This window comes from Hemitrygon akajei, chromosome 8 (genome assembly GCF_048418815.1).
Source record: "Hemitrygon akajei chromosome 8, sHemAka1.3, whole genome shotgun sequence".
Classification (NCBI taxonomy): Eukaryota; Metazoa; Chordata; class Chondrichthyes; order Myliobatiformes; family Dasyatidae; genus Hemitrygon; species Hemitrygon akajei.
In genome coordinates, this window is record NC_133131.1 from 16,253,871 (window position 1) to 16,276,421 (window position 22,551).

Consider the following 22,551-nt stretch of genomic DNA (forward strand, 5'->3'; position numbering starts at 1 on the left):
GTGGGATTAGTATAGATTGGCATGATGACTGGTATAGACACGACGGGCTGAAGGGCCTGGTTCCACAATGTACAACTCCAAAACTCGCTGATAATGATCCAGAGCTCTTAAAAAAATACAAATACAAACATTTAGTAATAGATATCCTTGCACTTATCATGCTAAGAAGTGGCAGACTGTTGATAAAAAACAGTGACAGCTGTTAGATATATCGAAGCAATGTTATAAAGTGAGTTATATTACCCACTGGGATGATGATGAATCTATAAAGGTTTCTCAAGGCTTTTCACTTCGACTAAAGCAGCCTATGTATTTCAAGATGCAGCATACATTATATTAATATTTCCTCTGAGGTAGTTTATCAGTAAACATTGGGTTCTGCAATTTACCCTCGAGTTGTCCCTGCCTTGTGTTGATGCGGTTGAGTGTGTGGGGGGGGGGGGGGGGGGGGGTTCTGTTAAACATCCTCCACATGCACGCCCGGTCTTGGGTCCTTGGACTACACACGCACACCCCCCCCCCCACCCCGTTAATGGAGTGGTCGACTGGAAATGGCACTGGACCGAGTACCACTTTAAACAACCATCAGGCACTGAACCAGAGGGGTTAGCTTCACTCACCTCAGCTCTGAACTGATTGCACAACCCTTGGACTTTCAAGGAACCTACAGCTGCACATTAGTACAACTTGTGTGTGAAAGTCTTAGGTACATATACCATATATAGCTGGGGTGCCTCAGACTTTTGCACAGTACAATAGTAATTTTATGTATTGCACTGTACTGCTGCCGCAGAAAATTTCACAATACAGGCAGTGCCCGGGTTACATACGAGTGCCGTTCCTGAGTCCATCTTTAAGTCGGATTTGTAGGCAAGTCTGAACAAGTACATCTGGTATTATTTAGCATCAGTTCGTCAAATGTTTGTCTTAGTATATAGTATATATTTTACTTTTCTATGCATATAAAACACTTAAGAAATGTATGTATTCCAATCATTAAACTGCTGCGTTGCTTAGTAATAACTGTAGCTTTCATCGGGGCGGGGGTTTCATAAGCTCCATTATTCTCACTCTATCCTTTAAAGTTGTTATCCTTTATCCGTTATCCTTTAAAGTTGTTCCGATCGTTGACCGACTGTAGCCTAACACTTTTCCGATAACCGATGATGGCATTTCATCTCTCTCCAAACGCTTTACTATTTCCACTTTATTTTCAATCGCGATCACTTCCCGTCAATGGAACAGAAACACCGCGGGCGGCGGGTCCTGACCTCCGCCGGCTCCCGAGGTCCGCTGGGTCTTAAGGACCACCGCACTGAGACAGGCTAAATGGGACAAGTGGGGGCTGTGCTGGGTTTGGGTATTTGATCCTCCACAATATTCCGCGTGGGTTTTTAAACTGGAGGTGGCAGTGTTTTTTTTTTACGAGATCGAGTTGCGAGCTCGACATCAACCCGGCATGGGAGCGGTCTGTCACTGGATGGAACTCGCTGATCTCACTGCGCCGGAATGGTTGGGGGGGGGGGGGGGTCAGGCTGGATGTTTTTGCACCCCACCCCTGCACTCCTCTGCCACCTGTCCCACACCCCTCCACTCTCACCATTCCCAACATCCTTTGTTACAAACTCACGCTCTATTCTACGTTGACAAACACAGTACTGTGCAAGTAAGTCTTAGCCACCCTAGCTACATACACTGTATGTGTGCCTAAGACTTTTGCATGAAAATGTATCCCAGGGTTGTATATGGTGACATAAATGTACATTGGTAATAAATTTACTTTGAAATTTGACAGATCAGAGAACGTTAAAGCCTTTAGAAACCTATTTAGGTTCATCTCAATGGATGATGTAATTCACTTTACAGCGTGTACTCTCCTACTTATGTCACAGCTTTCCGATGATCTTATCGAGCTTTAGCATAATGTGCGGCACGGTAGCGTAGCGGTTAGTGTAACGCAGTTATAGTGCCAGGAACCCGAGTTCAGTCCCTGCCGTCGTCAGTAAGGAGCTTGTATGTTCTCCCAGTGACTGCACAGTGTTCTTCAGCTTCTCCGGTTTGCCCCGCATCTCCAGGCTAACTGGTCACATGGGGTAATTGGGCAGAGAGGGCTCACTGGTAGGAAATGGCCTGTTACCGTCCTGTTTCTCTAAATGCAGGGGACGCTTACTGCTCCGAGTCTGCACGTTCATTTTTGAAGAGCTTTTCATCCTCCTCGAGCCAGGGAGCTGCGGAACTGTCATCCTCACAGACTGGAGAACCTGACTGAGTTCAGCCGTCCAGAAATGCAGCTTCGTCATTTAGTGACCGGGATGCTGCCAGACCGATTCTATCACACAAACCGGGGTCACTAATATTCTTCAGCGGGGGGGGGATCCACACCCAGCCTGCGTGCGAGTCCGAGCTCTCTCCACCACGGTCATGCCCCACGCTCTGCTCTCCAAAAGGATTCAACTAACAGTGGAGCTCACTCAAGTCACCATCACAGTTTAAGTACAGGAGAGACAAAAAGCCAGACGCTCCCACCCAAGGAGAAATTATACTTCTGTTAAAAATTCGGAACTGGGTTTTGGAACTTTATCCACTGTGTGTGTTAAAGTCTCGTGCCTACAGACCAGTTGGCCTTTAACAAAGCAGCACATAATAGGCTAGCACCATCCCTGGTGCTGATCTGTACCCACACACAGGTGGCCATGTACGGAACTTTTTCCTCATCACTGTCTCTTCCCCCTCCCCACCCTCTCCAGCTGGCCATCAGCAAGATACTCCTGCCATTGGCCCCCACTACTCAAAGTTCCAAAGTGAATTTACTGCTTCACCTTCCCTTCATCCCACAACCCAGCTTCCTCTCCAATCAGGTTCCATCTTACTCAGCCCTTTATCCCAATCACCTATCATTTCCCTGCAGCTATTTTCATTCTCCCCTCCCCCCTCAACGGCAAGGTAGCGTAGTGGTTAGCACAGCGACCCAGGTTCGATTCCCACCACTGCCTCTAGGAAGTTTTCATGTTCTCCCTGTGACCGCGTGGGTTTCCTCTGGGTGCTCCGGTTTCCTCCCACGGTCCAGTTGGTAGATTTAATTGGTCATTGTAAATTGTCCTCGGATTAGGCTAAGATTAAATTGGGGGTTGCAAGGCAGAGTGGCCTGATTCCACGCCGAAACCCAATAAATAAGCCCATCCCCTCTCACCTGGATCCAACTCTCACCTGCAAGCTCTTGCCCCACCATTTCCCTCCATCTTTTTACACTAGTCTAGCTGAAGGGCTTTGACCCAAAACCTCAACTTTCCATTTCTCTCCCCATTGCCGCTGGCCCAGAGTTCCTCCAGCTTTTAGTGTTTCATTCCAAATCCCAGTGTCTGCACTATCCTGTGTCCCTAGCGCGCATCCATGCCAGCAGTCTCCAGAGGAATGGGAAAAATTCAGAGTGGAGTTGGGCCTGCCTTTCTGCTGGCCAAGTGCAACCTCTATCACAAGGAGACTCTCAGAGATTCCTGTAAACACCTCAACTTGCACTGCGGCCACTGCTGTACAAACTACCATTGACACTGGACCTTGCCTCTGCTTATTCAAATGCCTTCAATGAAGAATCAGCTACCATAACAGAGTGTCTGATATGGCTGATGTTGGCAGGTATTTGGATACTAAGGGAATTAAGTGCCAGGGATTCAGACTGGGAAATCAGTCTTGCTATTGAATGCGTGAGCAGCCTCCGAGGGTCAGGACGATCCGCTCCTGCTCCGGGTGGAGAAGTGCATGAAATAATTCAACAGGCTGCATGGTGAATCCACAATGAACACACAACCCTCCCGCCTTGTTAATGACCGGACAGGAGGGAGCGCCGGCAGCTGTTGGCTTGTTATCCCTCTCTGGCTGAGCTGGCTCAACCCCAGCCCAGGACATGAACTTGTAATCAGACAGTGCCTGCAGTACACACCAGCCAGGAGGTTACCAGCATGGATCACTGGAAGTGGCAGTGATGTTCCGGATGAGGCATTAAGCCAAGGCTCCCTCCTGGTCTGAAGCATGGATGGAAATGAATTATAGCACCTCCATTTCTTAAAACTCAGGTAGTCTGTAGACAAGAATAATAATTGCCGAAATGGGTCAAATTCCCAAGTAAGTAATGTTAAAAGTATTAGTCCTTCTTGAGATATGTATGTCACTGGCAAGATTATCTTTTTTTAAATAAAAAGATAGAGCATAATAGGCCCTCCCAGCCCAATGGACTCGTGCCACTGAATTACGCCCACATGACCAACTAACCTTCCAACCGGTACATCTTTGGAATATGGGAGGGAACTGGAGTGGTCACGGGGAGAATGTATAAACTCCTTAGACAACCATGGAATTGAACCCCAATTGCAGGAGCTGTAATAGTGCTCCTTCATGTTGTTATAGCCAGGGGTGGTAATGGGGACAAGCTCCCACTGCCTATTAAATATGCCCAATGGTGTGCACCTCAGTTAGCCTCTGACAATCAAGTCCAGCTCCTGGCCTTCACGTGTGGCTTAGCTACTAAGCCTGGCGGAACCGTTTCTACTGACAGGGGAAGGGGCAAAGGTGGGTTATTGGTGCCTTAAAACCAGTCGCCCACAGGAAGATGGGGCTTGTCGACCGTGGTTGGTGGCTCATCCGGAAGGAAGACTCTGATCTCAAACCACAGCTGCCTTGCGGCCATACCCACTCATGGGGAAGGCTTCGGGAGTAAATCCCCGAGGGAACGACCTGGAGCTGGAGTCCCTAAGGCAGTCCTACACTGACTGGCAACTCCTGGTACCAAACTGTATCAGTCTCTGCCGTTCCTTTGGGTTCATCGGATGCGTGGTGGGGGGGAGGGGGAGTTTGCTACATGGGCAACAGCTTGCTCTCAACACCGTACTGCCCAGACCTGCGTATTTAGACAGCTAGGACATGGTCATCTCTGACCAACAGAGGCCCTCATGTCACCCTCAACAGCATTATGCTAACTACTATGCTTCTACGTCATATCTGAAGTCCAACTCACCAATGGTCCTTTGGCATTGGATTATTATTGTCTCTTGTACTGAGTTGCAGTGGAAAAACTGATTGTCTACCATATGGGCAGATCGTGTCATACACTAGTGCGCTGAAGAAGTACAAAGAAATCAGAAGCAGAATATATTTGACACAAGAGGTTCTGCAAATGCAGGAAATCTAGAGTGATACACACAATGTGCTGGAGGAGCTCAGCGGGTCAGGAGATCATCAATGGATGGAAAAGACAGTCGGCGTTTCAGGCTGAGACCCTTCATCAGGATTGGAAAGGAAGGGTTACAGTTCTGTCCTGATGAAGGGCCTCGGCCTGAAATGCCAGCTGTTGGCTCCCACCCTAGATGCTGCCTGGCCTGCTGAGCTCCTCCAGCACACCGTGGGCATCGCAGCAGAATATAATGCTGCAGTTACCGAGATGGACAAGTGAAGTGTAGGCCCGTGGTGAGGTAGACTGGGATATCAGGAATTCAGCTTTTGCACAAGAGAAGACCATTTGAGTGTTTGATGATGGCCGGATAAAACACATTCAGCCATTTATTCATGAAAGGAGTAGCGAGGACAGGAGCAAATGGGAATAAGGCCAACAGAATAATCCTCTGTATTCTCATTAATGGGCTGGTCTGTGTTCTCCCTACTAGAGAGGAACCAGGTATTCATAGATTCAAATCACACTTATTATCAAAGTGCGCGTGCAGTACGCAACCCTGAGATTCGGCTTTCCACGGGCAGCCTCGAGACAAAGAAAACCATGGAACTCATTCAAAGAAAAATTCAAAGACACACACACGCACACGCACACACGCGCACACGCACACACACACGCACACACACACACGCACACACGCACACACGCACACACACACACACACCACGTGAATGGTGAAAGAAAAAAAACACGCAGAATATAAAACATCAAAGTCAACAAACTAGTCCAAGTTTCCTCAGATTCTGAATGTTCCGGGATGTCCTGGTGCCAGATTATTCAGACTATTTGTTATCCCCCAGACACACAAAACTCGATTGCTGGCTTGTTGACTTTGTTACACAATAAGGGACCTTAAAAACACTGGAACTATTACAGATCACTTTATATCAACTGCTTTGGGGGTAAACAGACTTAGTAACATTCTGTACACTTCCAAGTTCCTTCTCACAGCAGTCTGATCCCAAGTTGCACAAGGTGTTTTTTTCAGTTTACTGCTATTTCCCAATTTGTCTTTCTCTTCCTCTATTTTTGAGCCAACTTGTATTCTTGGCAAGACTTGGGTATGAGCTCATAGTTATTGCTGTTCCTTTCAACAGACAAGCATGTGTTATATTGCTGCTGTCAAATCTTTTCATTTGATGAGCTTACAGGAATACTTTTTTTTAAATGTTGTGGGTTTAAGGGGAGTACAACACATTCAAGCCATATGGAAACCTGGTACAAAGAGATACTCCGGGCCACAGTTCAAGCTTCAATGCAAGCCGTGCAGTTTCTGGTATTTGTTGGGGGAAGGAATGGTCACAACCACATGCAATGGAGACAGGATAACTGAGTGACATTCATTTTAGGCCAATGATCTTGCACCTTAATTATTTCACTTTATTTCGATATAGAGCACAGTAACAGGACCTCCCTGCCCCACGTCCGCAATGTCCAAGTACACCCAAATGATCGATTAACCTACAAACCCATAGGTCTCTGGAATATAGAAAGAATATTTCCTATGGTGGAAGAGTCTAAGACCCAGAGGACACAGCCTCAGAATAGAGGGGCAACCTTTTAGAGCAGAGGTGAAGAGGAATTTCTTTAGCCAGAGCATGGTGAATCTGTGGAATGTGTTGCCACAAGTGGCTGTGAATGCCAAGTCATTGGGTATACTTAAGGCAGAGTTTGATAGATTCTTGATTAATCAGGGCATAAAGGGATATGGGGAGAAGGAGGATTGGGGCTGAGAGAGAAAATTGATCAGCCATATTGAAATGGTGGAGCAGACTTGATGTGCCAAATGGCCTAATGCTGGCCCTATATCTTTTGGTCTTAATGTGGGAGGAAACTAGAGCACCCGGAGGAAACCTATACATACACGGGAAGAAGGTACAAACTCCTTTCAGACAGTGGCGGGAATTGAACACGGGTCGCTGGTGCAGTAATAATGTTATGCTAATCACGGTGCTACTGTACCACCATCTTGGATTAAGGAACATTAACAGCACTTGTCTCCACACATGCCCGACCTGCACATTCAGCACTTCCTCCTGCGTATGTTAGAGTGGGAATTTACACTCATCGATCAGAGATAAAGTCATTCTTTAAATGTCGTTTGTGGGATTGGAATTCATCCACATTCTTGCTTGCAGAGCCCTGCCAAGGGGAGCAGCCTCTCATTTCCCTCTAATCCAGGACAGGTGCTTTCTCTGTTGAGTCATTACGGCTGTAATGCAAAATAGCAGTCCCTGCCAACACACAGCTTTAATGAGGTGGAGTACTCGCTCTCCTCGTTCCTGTTTCCCTCCGGAGGGTGCTGACCACTGACAGGGCTCTACGCTGGCTCACCCAGATGCCTCTGGGCAGATAAACGGTGGCAGGATGCTCGATCACAAGGGGTACAATACCAACCACAGCCAAGGACCACCTCCACCTCAGCAGAAACCAGCAAGCAAGTCTCCTGCCTGTGTGGCCCAGTAGGGACACAGGAGTTGGTCTTTAATGGCCGAGTCTTTGAGGGAGTGCGCTAAGAACCACTCTACAAGTCCAGAACTGTAGCCCAGCATCACCTACAGATAACGGCCACTGATCATGTGCCAGGAGTAGCAAGAGCAGGAGTTATGGAACATTCCACAAGTTACTAGGCTCAAGGCAACCTGCTGTTGATGTTCTCGTAAATAATGGAGCTCCCGTTTACGGGACTCTGAACATACTTGACCAGAGTGAACAAGGCTATTCACATTCCCCCCAACACTTTCCTACTGGAATGGGTTTGGGACCCAGTAACCACATTACCATTGTCATGTGCCATGTTGTATGACGTAGGCGATCACGGTCTTTGACCATGATTGTTCTTGGCAAATCTTTCTACAGAAGTGGTTTTCCATTGCCTTCTTCTGGGCAGTGTCTTCACAAGATGGGTGACCCCCAGACATTATCTATACACATCAGAGACTGTCTGCCTGGTGTCAGTGGTCACATAACCAGGACTTGTGATATGCATCCGTTGCTCATACAACGATTGGCCACCTACTCCGAGGGCTTCATGTGACCCGAACCAGGGGTTTGGGGGGGGGGGCTAAGCAGGTGCTACACCTTGCCCAAGGGTGACCTGCAGGCTTGTGGAGGGAAGGAGCACCTCACACCTCCCTTGGTAGAGATGTATCACACTGTATTAATAACCCAGCAGGAGCAGCAACCTTCGTACCCACTTGTTTTAGTCGGAGTTTCTGGCTGTCCAGTGTAATTGCACTTGCACCATGGGGCAGCGCAGCCGCACAGTGGTCAGCGCAACGCTTTACAGCGCCAGCCGCAAGACTGGGGTTCGATTCTCACCACCGGCTGTAGGGAGTCCGTACGTTCTTGCTATGACCACGTGGGATTCCTCCGGGTGCCCTGGTTTCCTCCCACGCTCCAGGGACGTACAGATTTGTGGGGGTGCTACGTTGGCGGCAGAAGCGCGCAACACTTGCAGGCTGCCCCCAGCACACACTTTGCCGATTTGATTTAAACAACGCATTTCACTGTACATTCCCATGTACAATAAAGCTATTCTTCAATCCTTTACTCCCTAGGTCAAATTTTACTGGGATGTTTTGATACTTGGCTAAAACTCTGTACGAACCTTGTTCATTGATTCAATGAATTGGAAACAGCTCAACAAACTACATGTGAGAAAAGAGAATCTGAATACGTCACTCATAATAATCCTGATTCTAACTCACTGCTCCCTGGGCAGGTGAACACTAAACTCAGTGTGGTCTACTGATACCCTGCTGTCCAAGCACAGATTAAGATGCCCTTTCCCAGCTCAGGGCGGGGCCATAAACCCTTTTTCACAGGAATCTCATTTGCAACTGGTGCTCAGATATCCATCCAACAGACTGAGTGAACAATACAGGTGGGAGTGGGAGGGATTGCAATGGGGAACCTGCGTCGTCGGAACGTCGAGGTGGACCAAGTCCTGTGTTGTTTGCCCCCAATATCCTGCTTAACAGAATGGTCCCAAGCCCGGCTGCGAAAGAACACAAGAACATAAGAAATAGGAGCAGGAGTCGGCCATCTGGCCTGTTGACTCTCCTCCGCCAGTCAATAAGATCGTGGCTGATCTGACCATGGACTTAACTCCACCTGCCTGCTTTTCCCCCATAACCCTCAATTCCCCTGCTGATAAGAACAGGAGGAGGAGGGTTGGGCATGGAGCTGGAAACCCACTCCTGTAAAAACCTAGAGCTAGAGAAGGACCTTCACCTGGAAGACTTACAAGTCGTGTGGTGAAAGCAGAAGCCAAGGGGCTGATCAACCTTCTATCAGTCCAAGACAGAGGACTCTGGCGAGCTGCTGTCGGCAGCCTGTGCCCCAGGAGCGGTGATGGACTTAGGAAGAGGAAGAATATCCGGCTTGGAACGATGTTGAATTGGGTCCAGTCTCACCCTTTTTAAGTGGCTTGAAATTTTTTGACCATATTAAAAAGGTGATATATAAACACAAAGCATTGTTACTGGGAGGAGGCTCCCATCCTATCCACCCCACTACCCCATGAGCTAGTTGTGGCATAATTCCCCCGACAGATGAAGACCCTAACAATAGATGCCACCAATGATAATATACCAACCTTTTCATCTATCGACTGAGGTGCTCTTGGGTATGGGCCAGGATCAGCCTAGCTCAGAGATGGTACCTGTCAGCAGGACACTGGGAAACTGAAGACCATAAGACATTGGAGCAGAATTGGACCATTCAGTCATTTGGTCAGCTCCACCATGGAGTGCTAAGGTAATTCCAACTGCTGCCTGTAAGAAGTCTGTATGTTCTCCCCGTGACCATGTGGGTTTCCTCTGGCCTATTCACACATTCCAAAGAGGTAAGGGTTAACATTAGTGAGCCGTGGGCACGCTACATTGAGGGTAAAAGCATGATGACATTTGTGGGCTGACCCAAGCACCTCATTGGGCCATGTTGGCCATTAACACAAATGACACATTTATGTTTCGATGTACATGTGACAGCTGGAGCTAATCTTTTATCTTCAAACATGGCTGGTATTTTTCAACTCCGTTGTCCCACCTTCTCCACACAACTCTTAATCCATTTGCCACTCAAGGACCTATCAACCTGTGTCATGAATACATCCAATGACCTTCCTCATTGTGCTGTGGCAATGAATTTCACAGAATCAACACCCTCTGGATAAAAATAAATTCCTCCTCATCTCTGCTCTAAACCCAAGTCCCTTAAACTGAAGCATCGCTTTTGACTGAATATTTAAGACAATGGGAGACTGAAGCGTTAAAAATTTACAGAAGGCTGAATTCACTTTCATTTAGCTTACGGGTTCAGTTAGCAGCCACAGCCGTAGCCTTGATCAGCCCCCACCTAGCTCCACAGTTACAACTGTCCCATGCTCACCTCTGGGGGGATACTGTCCTCGGAGTCCGAACTCTCATCATACCCATTGTCAAATCCACAGTCCAAGCTCATCTGCAAGAGCTGGTCGATGGTGGCGTCCACCGCTCCATTGTTGGCTCTTAACACGCACTCAATTACGTCATAGTCCATGTTGGGGAACATGACCTTGAAGTCCTCCATGGCCTGGTTGAACTCAAGCCTTCGGACCTGACGGGGCGGTCTGCTGTTGTTGAGCAGCTGCGATGGGGCAGCGGGTGATCCACTCTTGGAGTTCCCATTGCTACTGTTTCGTCGGAAAAGACTGGTCATTTTAAAGAAGGTCTTTCGAAACCTGCTCAGCTTGGGGTGTGAAATGGTGGGAGCTTCTCGAGGGGTCAGAGCTTACTCGTAAAGTTGGTGCAGAGCCACATCCCAAGGTTTGGCAACCAAATGCAGCAAATCTGAGCGGGAACATCCAACTCACTTTACAGCAAAGCAAACTGCGACCCACGATCATCAACTTCCAGAGAAAAAGATCTGGCAGAGCAGCAAGAATCTTCACACCCAAAACACAATGACAGCAATACTCCAATTACCACGCAAGCCAAAATCTCACCAATTGTATCCAAGTCAATGGCACATCTGTAACAGGAAAAAGAGCTAGATTAGTAATGGGACAGACACAATGCTTTAAAATGATTTGTCTAGTGATGGGAAACGTTGATGAGATTGGGCCCTTTTGCTGGATACCTTCACAATAGAACATAGAACATTATAGCAAAGTATAGGCCCTTTGGCTTATGATGTGTACCGACTTTTTAAACCCGCCCCAAGATCAATTGAACTATTCCCCCCCACATAACCATTCATTTTCCTATCATCCATGTGCTTATCTAAGAGTCTCTTAAATCTCTCTAATGGATCTGCCTCATGGACCCACTAATCTCTGTGTAAAGAACTTATATTTGACATCCCCCCTCAGCTTTCCTCTAACCACCTTAAAATTATGCCCTCTTATATCAGCTATTTCTTGGTTATCTACTCCATCTATGCCTCTTATCGTCTTGTACACCGTTATCAAGTCACCTCCCATCCTCCTTCACTCCAAAGAGAAAAGCTTAGTTCCCTCAACCCATCTTCATTTGACATGCCTTCGAGGTCAATCTGCTCTACACCCCCTTGTAAAGCTTCCACATCCTTCCTATAAAGAGGTGACCAGGACGTGGCAATAGCCCGGCTTTTGTGAAAGTTTTGTTGTTCAAGCACGGAGCTTGGCGGACCACTTCAGAGAGCAAAAAGACAAAAACATGAACCACAGGCAAGAGCAAAATCCTGTGGATAACGGTAATCCACATCAAGTGGAACACCGTAAACTTCTAGCAGAGCAAACAGCACCTGTACAGAGTGAAACAGAGTTAATGATTCAGAGGGCACGCAGGGGTTAAGGCACTGGAGGCATGACCTTTAACCTGGAAATACCAGTTCAAATCCTACCACTTTGGCCGGGGAACTATAAAGAAAACATTTATTTTATTACTTGAATTAGGTCAAAAGTTCAAAAATTCAAAGTAAATTCATTATCAAAGTACATACACATCATCATATTCCACCCAGGATTCAGCTTCTTGTGGGCATTCACAGTAGATACAAAGAAACACAATGGAATCACTGGAAAAGCTGCACACAAGACAAACAACCAATGAATGAAAGACAGCAAACTACAACACAAAAAGAAAAAACAAACATAATAATAATAGTAAATGATTAAGCAACAAATATTGAGAGTATGATAAAAGTTCGAAGAAAAAGAGTTCTTGAAAGTGGGTCCATAGGTTTGAGGAAAAGTTCAGTGTTGAGGTGAGTGAAGTTGAGCGAAGTTATCCCCTCTGGTTCAAGAGTCTGATAGGTGAGTTGTAATAACTGTTTTTGAACTTGACGGTGTGGGTACCCGAGGCTTCTGTACCTCCTTCCTGATGGCAACAGTGAGAGGACAGCATGGCTGGACGGTGGGGATGGAATTTACAAATATTGCTAGGAAAATCACGATTGTCATAGCAACCAATCCAAATCACTAATGTTCTTCAGTAACTGTCAACTTTTCACACCTGGTCTATATACATGACTCCATACCCAGAGTGATTTGGTTGAATCCTATCTGCCCCCAAATGGCCCAAGCCCCTGGAACAAGATATGGTCAGGAGCAGACAACACTCCCTTTGCTGATGATCTAATTTCTAGGCCAAGGCAAGTCATTGTATGACAATCTAGTACAATTAGGTTAGCAGATAACAAACAATAAAGCTGTCACTATGTGCTATCTAACAAGGCAACGGCTCCCTAGTATGATAAAATGGACTCTTGACTTCACGATCTAACTTATTATAATCTTGCACCTTATTGTCTAGCTGTACTGTATTTTGTAGCTATTATACTTCATTCTGCATTATTTTTTTATCTTGTACTTCCTCAATGTACTGTGATCTCTATGAACAATAAGCAAGGCAAGAATTTCACTGGAGCTCGATACATGTGACAATCATAAACCAATTCCAACTGCGATTCCAAGTCTGCTTCTTCCCTCCCTTCTTCAAGTGTTTCCATACCAGTGTTAGTATTTGCTTTCCTTCAGTTTCTCTCCTAATAGTCCCAGCTTCACATGATTTCCTTTCAAGAGGGAGGCCATGCCCATCGTCATAACAACCACTCACAAGGTTTCACCTTGCCAGGACACGCAGTCGCCTGGCTGAGCTGTATGCTGCCGAGCAGCTCCTGGCCGCATAACTGAAGCCAGTAGCAGTGGTTGGATGAGTCTGCCTGAAGACCATGGCTGAGTGGGAGCCTGAGCCCTCCAAATCAACAGCCAATGTTCAGTTGCCGCAGTCACCTCATCAGCCAATCACTTCAAGTCAAGTCACGTCTCTTTTTATTGTCATTTCGACTATAATTGCTGGTACAGTACACAGTAAAAATGAGACAACATTTTTCAGGACCATGGTGCTACATGAAACGATACAAAAACTACACTGAACTACGTAAAAGAACACAAAAAAAAGAGTACAGACCTACCCAGGACTGCATAAAGTGCACAAAACAGTGCAGGTATTACAATAAACAATAAACAAGACAATAGGTACAGTAGAGGACAGTAAGTTGGTGTCAGTCCAGACTCTGGGTATTGAGGAGTCTGATGGCTTGGGGGAAGAAACTGTTACATATTCTGGTCGTGAGAGCCCGAATGCTTCGGTGCCTTTTCCCAGACGGCAGGAGGGAGAAGAGTTTGTATGAGGGGTGCGTGGGGTCCTTCATAATGCTGTTTGCTTTGCGGATGCAGCGTGCGGTGTAAATGTCTGAAATGGTGAGAAGAGAGACCCCGAGGATCTTCTCAACTGACAAACAATGCGAGGAGAAGAACACCAGAAAACAGGAGTCATCATCAACTGGCCTTCAAGCCTACCCCACCAGTCAATATGATCATGGCTGATCTAACCCAGGCCTCACCTCCTCCTCCGTGCCAGATTTCCAGTCCTTAATCCCCCACCCCCTCGGTCATCAGAAGTGAAGAGTCTCAGCCCGGACCATCAACTCTTTATTCCTTGCCACTGACACTGCCTGACCTGCAGAGCTGTCCCAGCAGAATCTCGAGCGAACGTACATCAGAATATTGGTTGCTGACTGCACGCCCCGCCCCCGTGTTCTTCCAGTGGGAATGAACACGAGACGAAGACAAGTTCAACTTAAAATTCTCCCCTACATTCTCAGCAATTGAACTCATCACCCAAACTGCAGCAACGTCTTCTGATAATAGCAGGATTATTGCTCAGCAACGTGCAGTGAGTGGAGGATATCTCCACATAATAAACTACGTGCATGAAAAGGACATCGGTGACCCACACCTAGAACTGTGGGGTCAATGACAGAGCAATTAACTAATCATCCAGCTCCAATCTTGTCAAATCTAACCCCCACCCCCACATCTTTTATTTATTTTTTTCCAAAGAAGCATGCTCAATAATAGCTGCAGCAAATGAATGGAAAACAGAATGTAATTTGTAATCTTGAAAGGATCCACTTACACTGATGAGGGTTAATGAGAGGAAGTCACAGCCAACTTCTCCCACAGTCCGTCTGATAAGACTTCACTTGGCATTCACACACAGTGGACCAACCTCAAGACAACTGAATGGTTGGACTTGGGTGAAAAGCTTTGGAGTGCAGGGATATCGGCTGAAGCTGAGAGTGGTGCGTGGGAGACTGGCTGGTAGGAGCCTCAGCTATTACCTCATTTGCCACAGTAAGCCTTGGTGCTCAGGCAAAGCCAGGATAGAGGAGGGCATCGCGCACCAACCCGCTCTCAGCTGAGCAACTCAGTGTGGCAAAGGAAATCTCCGTCGCACCCTACTACACTCAGTGGCCAAAACACTCATCACCCTTAGACAGCCAATGGCTGCTCTTTGCCACCATCAGCGAGCCAATCCTGACCCTTGAAATACCCGAGACCATAGCCAATAAACAGGGCAACCAAGCAGAAACAAAAGCCCCTGCTGTGGATTTTTTTTTAAATGAAACAAAGGAGCATTCGGCCCATTGAATCTGCTCCACCATTCGATGGCTGAAGAGCATACAATAGAGCCCACCGAGAGGAAATGCATGATTCACAACCCTCTTCATCTCAGAGTCTAACTTCTTCACGCTGGACTGATGACCCTTGGCTCTGGGACTCTATCCAGTGGCCTGGTCTCAAAAGAGATCAACAAGAGCCTTGTCAGGATTGGAGAATCTCAGCTATAGAAATTGGCTACTCTGGGATTAGTTTATTTGTTTCTGCAATGCCAACGCCAGCATTTATTGTCCATCCACAAGCTAAGAGTCAAACCACAATGTTGGGTCTGATCACATACCAACTAGTGGAGTGGTGTCGCAGCAACAACCTGGCACTCAGTAAGACAACAGAGCTGATTGTGGATTTCAGGAAGGGTAAGACGAAGGAACACACACCAATCCTCACAGAGGGATCAGAAGTGGAGAGAGTGAGCAGCTTCATGTTCCTGGGTGTCAAGATCTCTGAGGACTTAACCTGGTCCCAACATGTTGATGCATCTATTAAGAAGTCAAAGACTATACTTCATTAGGAGTTTGAAGAGATCTGGTATGTCAACAAATACACTCAAAAACCTCATTAGATGTACTGTGGAGGGCATTCTGACAGGCTGCATCACTGTCTGGTATGGGGGGGGGCCTACTGCACAGGACCGAAAGCTGCAGAGGGTGGTAAATTTAGTCGGCTCCATCTTGGGTACGAGCCTATGAAGTACCCAGGACATCTTCAAGGTGCGGTGTCTCAGAAAGGCAGCGTCCATTATTAAAGACCTCCAGCACCCAGGGCATGCCCTTTTCTCACTGTTACCGTCAGGTAGGAGGTACAGAAGCCTGAAGGCACACACTCAGTGATTCAGGAACAGCTTCTTCCCCTCTGCCATCTGATTCCTAAGTGGACATTAAACCTGTGAACGCCACCTCACTTTTTTAATATATATTATTTGGTTTTGAAATAGTTTTAATTTAGTCAATATACATATACTGTAATTGATTGATTAATTGATTTATTTATCTCTCCTCTCCCCCCTATATTATGTATTGCATTGAACTGCTGCTGCTAAGTTAACAAGTTTCACGACACATGCCCGTGATAATAAATCTGATTCTGATTCTGATACAGTCCAGCCTGTACAAGGACAGCACTACTACTTTTCCCAAAAGATATTAGTGATTCAGGTCAGTTCCGACAATAGTTCATTAATTTCACAATCAGGTCAAACCGAGTGCGGATGGAAGATTCTCTCCTTGATTAAATATTACAACAATCCAGCAGTACTGTAACTCCTTCTGAAGGACCTCCAACCTACAATGGCAACTCTGCCCCTCTTTCCAAAGATGCTGCCTGAACGGCTGAGTGTTTCCTGCACTTCCCACATTGTCCTTAATTAAATACTTGAATTTAAATTCCTGGCTGCTACAATGGGATTCGAGCAAGTGTCCCTGCATCAGTTTTCCAGACAGTAATGATGCAGGTCCAGTAACAATGCTGTGCCACTGTATCGCTTGAATCAGAATCACCTGTACCTAATAAAGTGGCCACTGAGTGTATGTTTGAGGTCTTCTGCTGCTGTAGCCCATCCACTTCAAGTTTCGGCAATCAGAGATGCTTTTCTGCACCCCGCTGTTGTAACGTGGGGTTATTTGGGTTACTGTCACCTTCCTCTCAGTTTGAACCAGTCTGGCCATTCCCCTCTGACCTCTCTCATTAATAAGGTGTTTTCTCCCACAGAACTGCCACTCACTGGATGATTTTTTGTTTATCACACCATCCTCTGTAAACTCTAGAAACTTTTGTGTGTGAAAACCCCAAGAGATCAGCGGTTTCTGAGATACTCAAACCACCCCATCTGGCACCAACCATCATTCCATGGTCAAAGTCACTTAGGTCACATTTTTCCCCCCATTCTGATGTTTGGTCTGAACAACAACTGAACCTCTTGCAATTCACAAAATGCTGGAGGAACTCAGCAGGTCAGGCAGCATCTACGGAAGTTCGACATTTCAGATCTGAGACCTTCTTCAGGACTGAGAAGGAACCTCTTGACCATGTCTGCATGCTTTTATGCATTGAGTTGCTGCCACCTGATTGGACGCTTAGGTAATTACATCAACGAGCCGGTGTACAGGTGTACATAATAAAGTGGCCGATGAGTGTCGGTCGTGAAATTTGTTGGATTTGTGGCAGCAATACCGTGCAATGTATAAAAGAGTTATATAAGTTATAATTTAAAGAAGAAATAACAGCAAGTCAGACAAAACTCTGAAGTAGTTCAGGCAGCATGGAAAGGAATAATCAGTCGATGTTTCAGGCCGAGGCCCTTCATCATTTAAATAATAAATGAGTACGAAAGAGAAATAGCGAGGTAGTGTTCATGGACAGTTCGGAAATCTGATGGCAAAGGGAAAGAAACTCTTCCTAAAACGTTGAGTGTGGGTCTTCAGGCACCTGTACCTCCACCCTGGTGGTAGCAATGAGAGGAGGGCAGGTCCTGGATGGTGAGGGTCCCAAAGATGGATGCTGCCTTCTTGAGGAACTGCTTTTGGAAGATGTCCTCAATGGTGGAGTGCCTTGTGGCCATGATGTTGCTGAGTCCATAAACATCGCCAACCAGAGTTGGCGCGTGGCCAAGTGGTTAAGGCTTTGGGCTGGCGATCTGAAGGTCGTTAGTTCGAGCGTCAGCCGAGGCACTTAACCACACACTGCCCCTGTACGTTTATAGCCCAGTGGTGGCAGTTGATGCAGTACGGACAGGACAAGACAAGACCTCTTTCGATCCTGTGCACTGGAGCCTCTACACCAGGCAGAAATGCAACCAGTTAGAATGCTCTCCATGGATTTGCTGAGATTTGCTGAGATTTGCTGGCATCTTTGGTGACGTACCAGATCTCAAACTCCTAATGAAGTACTGGCCCTTGCAACATGAACGAAGCTGGTGCCAGGACCAAGAGCAACCACTGGCTCCTGGCTTTGGCACAACACCATGACTCTCACCCACTGCGACCAGCGATCAAATAAACCTACAGTTTCCTAGCACATCACTTCCGTCCATTGCTGAGGACTCCTTTACAATGACTTAAAGCGTTGCTTTAACTGTATTTGAACCGTGGATACAACACTTTTGGGCTGGCTAGGATTAATAAAGATGGCCTGATCCGTTCTGGCTTACAGACTGACCTGCATCCATTCTCACTTCTTAGCATCACCACTAGCACAAGTGATTAGCTACCTGCTGCAAAACAGATCTTCAGCACTAGATTTAAGCCCAATTATGGCAAAGAGACACAGTTGCCGATGTGGGGGCAAATCGCACTGACAGGAAGAGACGGTTAAGCCGTGTTTTTAAGACACCTGCCACTTTGCTATCAATCAAATACCAAATACTGGAGAAACTCAGCAAGTCAGGCAGCATCTATGGAGGGGAATAAGTCACTTTGTGCGTCTGTGCTGCTGAGGATTTCCAGCATCTGTTGAATCTCTTTCTTGTGTCAGTAATTAAACATTCTCTGCCCATTAACAAAAAATGTGCAAGATCTTGACTGGTTTAAGAGGGTAAAAGGGACTCGGGTTTAAATGTTTGACAAAAGGATATGAGGAAGTGTTTTAAAAACAAAGTAATGATCAGGACTTTGCCACTAGTAAGGGAAAAACGTCAGGACTTTCAAAAGAGAATAAGACAGATACTTGGGGAAAGAATAACTTGCAAGGCTACGGGGAAAAAGCAAGGGGCGGAGACTGAATTGGTATGGCCCAGCAGCAGGTCAATTGTCTTCTACGCCAAGACCCCAGGTTCACCAAACCACTCCAATATTCACTTTTTCTAAACTCTTGCAATGCAGGACAATGTTATCACATCAATAACAAGTCAATAACTGTAATGGTGGATATGTGCTCTGATCTTTTAAAATATCAAGTGCAGAGTGCCAACTCTGATGTGAAAATTAAACTTAGCACCCTTGCAGAAAAGAGAAATCCCACAGCAGCTGCAAAGTAAAGGCCCTTGCAAAACATACCAACAAAAAATGCTTGAGACTTCACAGCAGCAAAGGTTTAGTTGAAAAGACAAGAAGGAGAGAAGCACGGACCAACAACAGTTTGGATGCCATGGCCTTGGGCCCAGTTACTTCAGAGGAATTGAGGAGATCAGGGCTTCAATACTGGGAAAAAAAAGCACACCGGTTGTTTTTAATGTCTTTTGGGTTGTGGATTGCTGTGGGCTTTATTGCCAATTGACTTTGGGAAGTTCTAGTGAACTTTACTCCTAAATTGCGAAGTCCTACAGGTGAAAGGCATTGATCGTGTGGATAGTCAGAGGCTTTTTCCCAGGGCTGAAATGGTTGCCACAAGAGGGCACAGGTTTAAGGTGCTGGGGAGTAGGTACAGAGGAGATGTATGGGTAAGTTTTTTACTCAGATTGGTGAGTACGTGGAATGGGCTGCCAGCAACGGTGATGGAGGCGGATACGATAGCGTCTTTTAAAAGGCTTTTAGATAGCTACGTGGAGCTTAGTAAAATAGAGGGCTATAGGTAAGCCTAGTAATTTCTAAGAAGGGACATGTTCGGCACAACTTTGTGGACCGAAGGGCCTGTATTGTGCTGGAGGTTTTCTATGTTTCTATGAAAGCCCTCAGTGCTGCTGAGGTGAGAGTTCAGGTCTTTAGATTATCATTGTTCCTTCATCATCATTGGATCCAAGAGTGGACAATGCATGAGTTGGAAGGGACATGCAAATGGCAGCATTCACAGGTGACTATCCACTTTGGTGGAAGAGATTTGCTGTTGTTTGTTGAGATACAGCATGGTGTATTCCCATCTGGTCCTTGGAGCTGTGCTGCCCATTAACCCCTGACTTTACCCTAATCACAGGACAATTCACAACGACCAATTAACCTCCCAACTGGTCCATCTTTGGACTGTGGGTGGGAGGTGGTGTCACTGCAGCCTAAGCAATCCACCCCAGCCACACAGTTCACCCCCAGCCTGCAGGGATGGAGTGAGGACAAAGAGGAAGGAGAGGTGGCAAAGAAAGAGAAGCACGAGTCAGCAAGTTACAGTCACCGAGAGCAAACGCTGGAAGAGCTCACCATCTGACCTGGCAGGTAGTAAACAACCATCGCATGACATGAACAGAGAACAAGCGAACAGCTCACAAGCAAGGGTGGAGAAAGAAGAAAATAACACGCTTAAGAGGAAATAAAATCAGGAAATGCTGGAACTGCACAATCTCAGAACTAACTCAGTGATGACCGATGGTTCCTATTAAAGCCGACAGCACCACTACTGAATCAACGCCTGCCCAGAGATAACATTGATCGCCGAACGTAGAAGAGTACAGCACAGGAACAGGTCTTTCAGCCCACAATGTTGTGCCAAATCAGCTTAAAAGCAAATCAAAAACACCCAAGCAGTATTGCCTCCTACCTACACTGCGTCCGCATCTCTCCATCTTCTTTACACCCATGTGCCTATCCAAACGGCTCTTAAAAGCCTCCAATGCACTTGCCCCTACCACCATACCAGGCATCCACCACTCTGAGTAAAACAACCTTACCCCTCAAATCCCCCTTAAATCTACCCCTCCTCCTACCGTCAATGTCTGTCCTCTGGTATTAGGTATTTCAACTTGGGAAACAGGGACCATCTATGCCTCTCATAATTATGTAAACCTCTACCAGATCTCCCCTCAGGCTTCAACGTCCCAGAGAAAACAACCCAAGTTTGTTCAGCCTCTCCTGACAGCACATGCCCCCTAAACCAGGCAGCATGCTGGTAAACCCCTTCTGCACCCTCTCCAGAGCCTCAACACCCTTCCAGTAGTGGGGCCACCAGAATTGTACATCTTACTCCAGATGTGGCCCAACCAGGGTTTTATAAAGTTACAACATAATCACCATCAAATGTGAATTTTGATTGTCATGTCTGGAATCATTTCATGTATTTTGCATTAACTACAACATTATGATCATTTATTTCCTCCTCTCTGCCACTACACCACATCACAATCTTTCCTTTGCTCCGTGCCACACTCACTTCAGTTTAAAACCTGCAAACTTGTCTTCGTTCTGCCAAAAATGAATTGATCTGAAACTGTGCCCGTCCATCATTAAGGAGCTTCTCCATCCAGGACATGCCCTCTTCCTTTTTTCTACCATCAGGGAGGTGGCACAGGATCTGCCACCTGAAGAGCCATGCTCAAATGATTCAGTTAAAGTTAAAGTCTGTCCCGAGCCTTATAGGCTCATCAGGCCGGTGCTTACGCTGGTTTCCGTGGTGTGAAGCGACTGAGACTCTCCCCCCCACCCCCCCACCACCCACCACCCACCACCCAGATAGGACGCCAGTCTATCGCAAGGTTAATCCCCAGCATTTTGCCAGTACCCATTTTCAGCTGGGTGGACTGGAGCAATGTGTGGTTAAGTGCCTTGCTCAAGGACACAACATGCTGCCCCAGCTGGGGCTCGAACTCACGACCTTCAGATTGCTAGTCCAACACCTTAACCACTTGGCCAAGCGCCACTCAAATGATTCAGACCAATCAGAAATAGGTTCGTGGACCAATCAGAAATAGCATCACCATCAGATTTCTGATTGGTCTATGATCACTACCTGATTATTCCTTTTCCATTGCACTATTTATTTCTGTAATTTAAAACGTTACATCTTTGCACTGCACTGCTGCTCCAAAACAAATTTCACATCATAGGCACAAGAGATTCTGCAGATGCTGGAAATCACAGGCAACACACACACACACACAAACGCTGGAGGATCTCAGCACTTACGGCAAGGACATTAAGTACAAATAATATGCAGCCAGCCCAGGCAAGAAAGGTCTTTTAAGAAAGATTTTTGAAGAGCGTAGCCTTCCCTTTGCACCACAGGGGGCTGGAGCCATTTGGCATTCAGAGTCAAGATAAGAATGTAATGGAAGGATTCAGATAACACATCCCGACTAAGGGGAAATTACTAACTTCAAAGTATCATCAGTTGTTAGCTTGTAGTGTCTATTGACTTTTAACACTGGTATGGAGAATGATGACTGATCTTGCAAGTGAGGAATTCCAACAGACACAGTTTACCAAATGGTCAATATCCAAAACCGCCCATCAATTTGGTATTAAACTGGTATTTTCCTCTTCTGTTCTGACTTCAGAACAGTCTGGTGACGGGGGCATTCTGTTCTTGTACACAAGTGAATTAAGCATGAATGAGGAACCAGTCCAGTTGATGGGTGACGACAGATGTTTCAGGCCAAGACCTGTCACCACTCCCTGATGCAACATCAGCTGTTTATTGCCCTCCACAGAAGCTGCCTGGCCTACTGAGTCCCTCCAGCATTTTGTGCTTGGTGCTCAAATTATAC

The 22,551-nt window shown here is 46.4% G+C and overlaps 1 protein-coding gene across 6 annotated transcripts in view; it reads right to left on the bottom strand.

Annotated features, from left to right (window-relative positions):
* cuedc1b (CUE domain containing 1b) overlaps positions 1–22,551 on the bottom strand; it is a 130,969-nt gene that overhangs the window by 36,324 nt on the left and 72,094 nt on the right. For all 6 annotated transcript variants that reach the window (XM_073053329.1, XM_073053331.1, XM_073053330.1 and 3 more), the window contains exon 2: positions 10,616–11,236. In XM_073053329.1, the coding sequence (XP_072909430.1) occupies positions 10,616–10,924 (309 nt within the window). In that variant the 5' untranslated portion in view covers positions 10,925–11,236. The remainder of the gene's footprint in view (positions 1–10,615; positions 11,237–22,551) is intronic.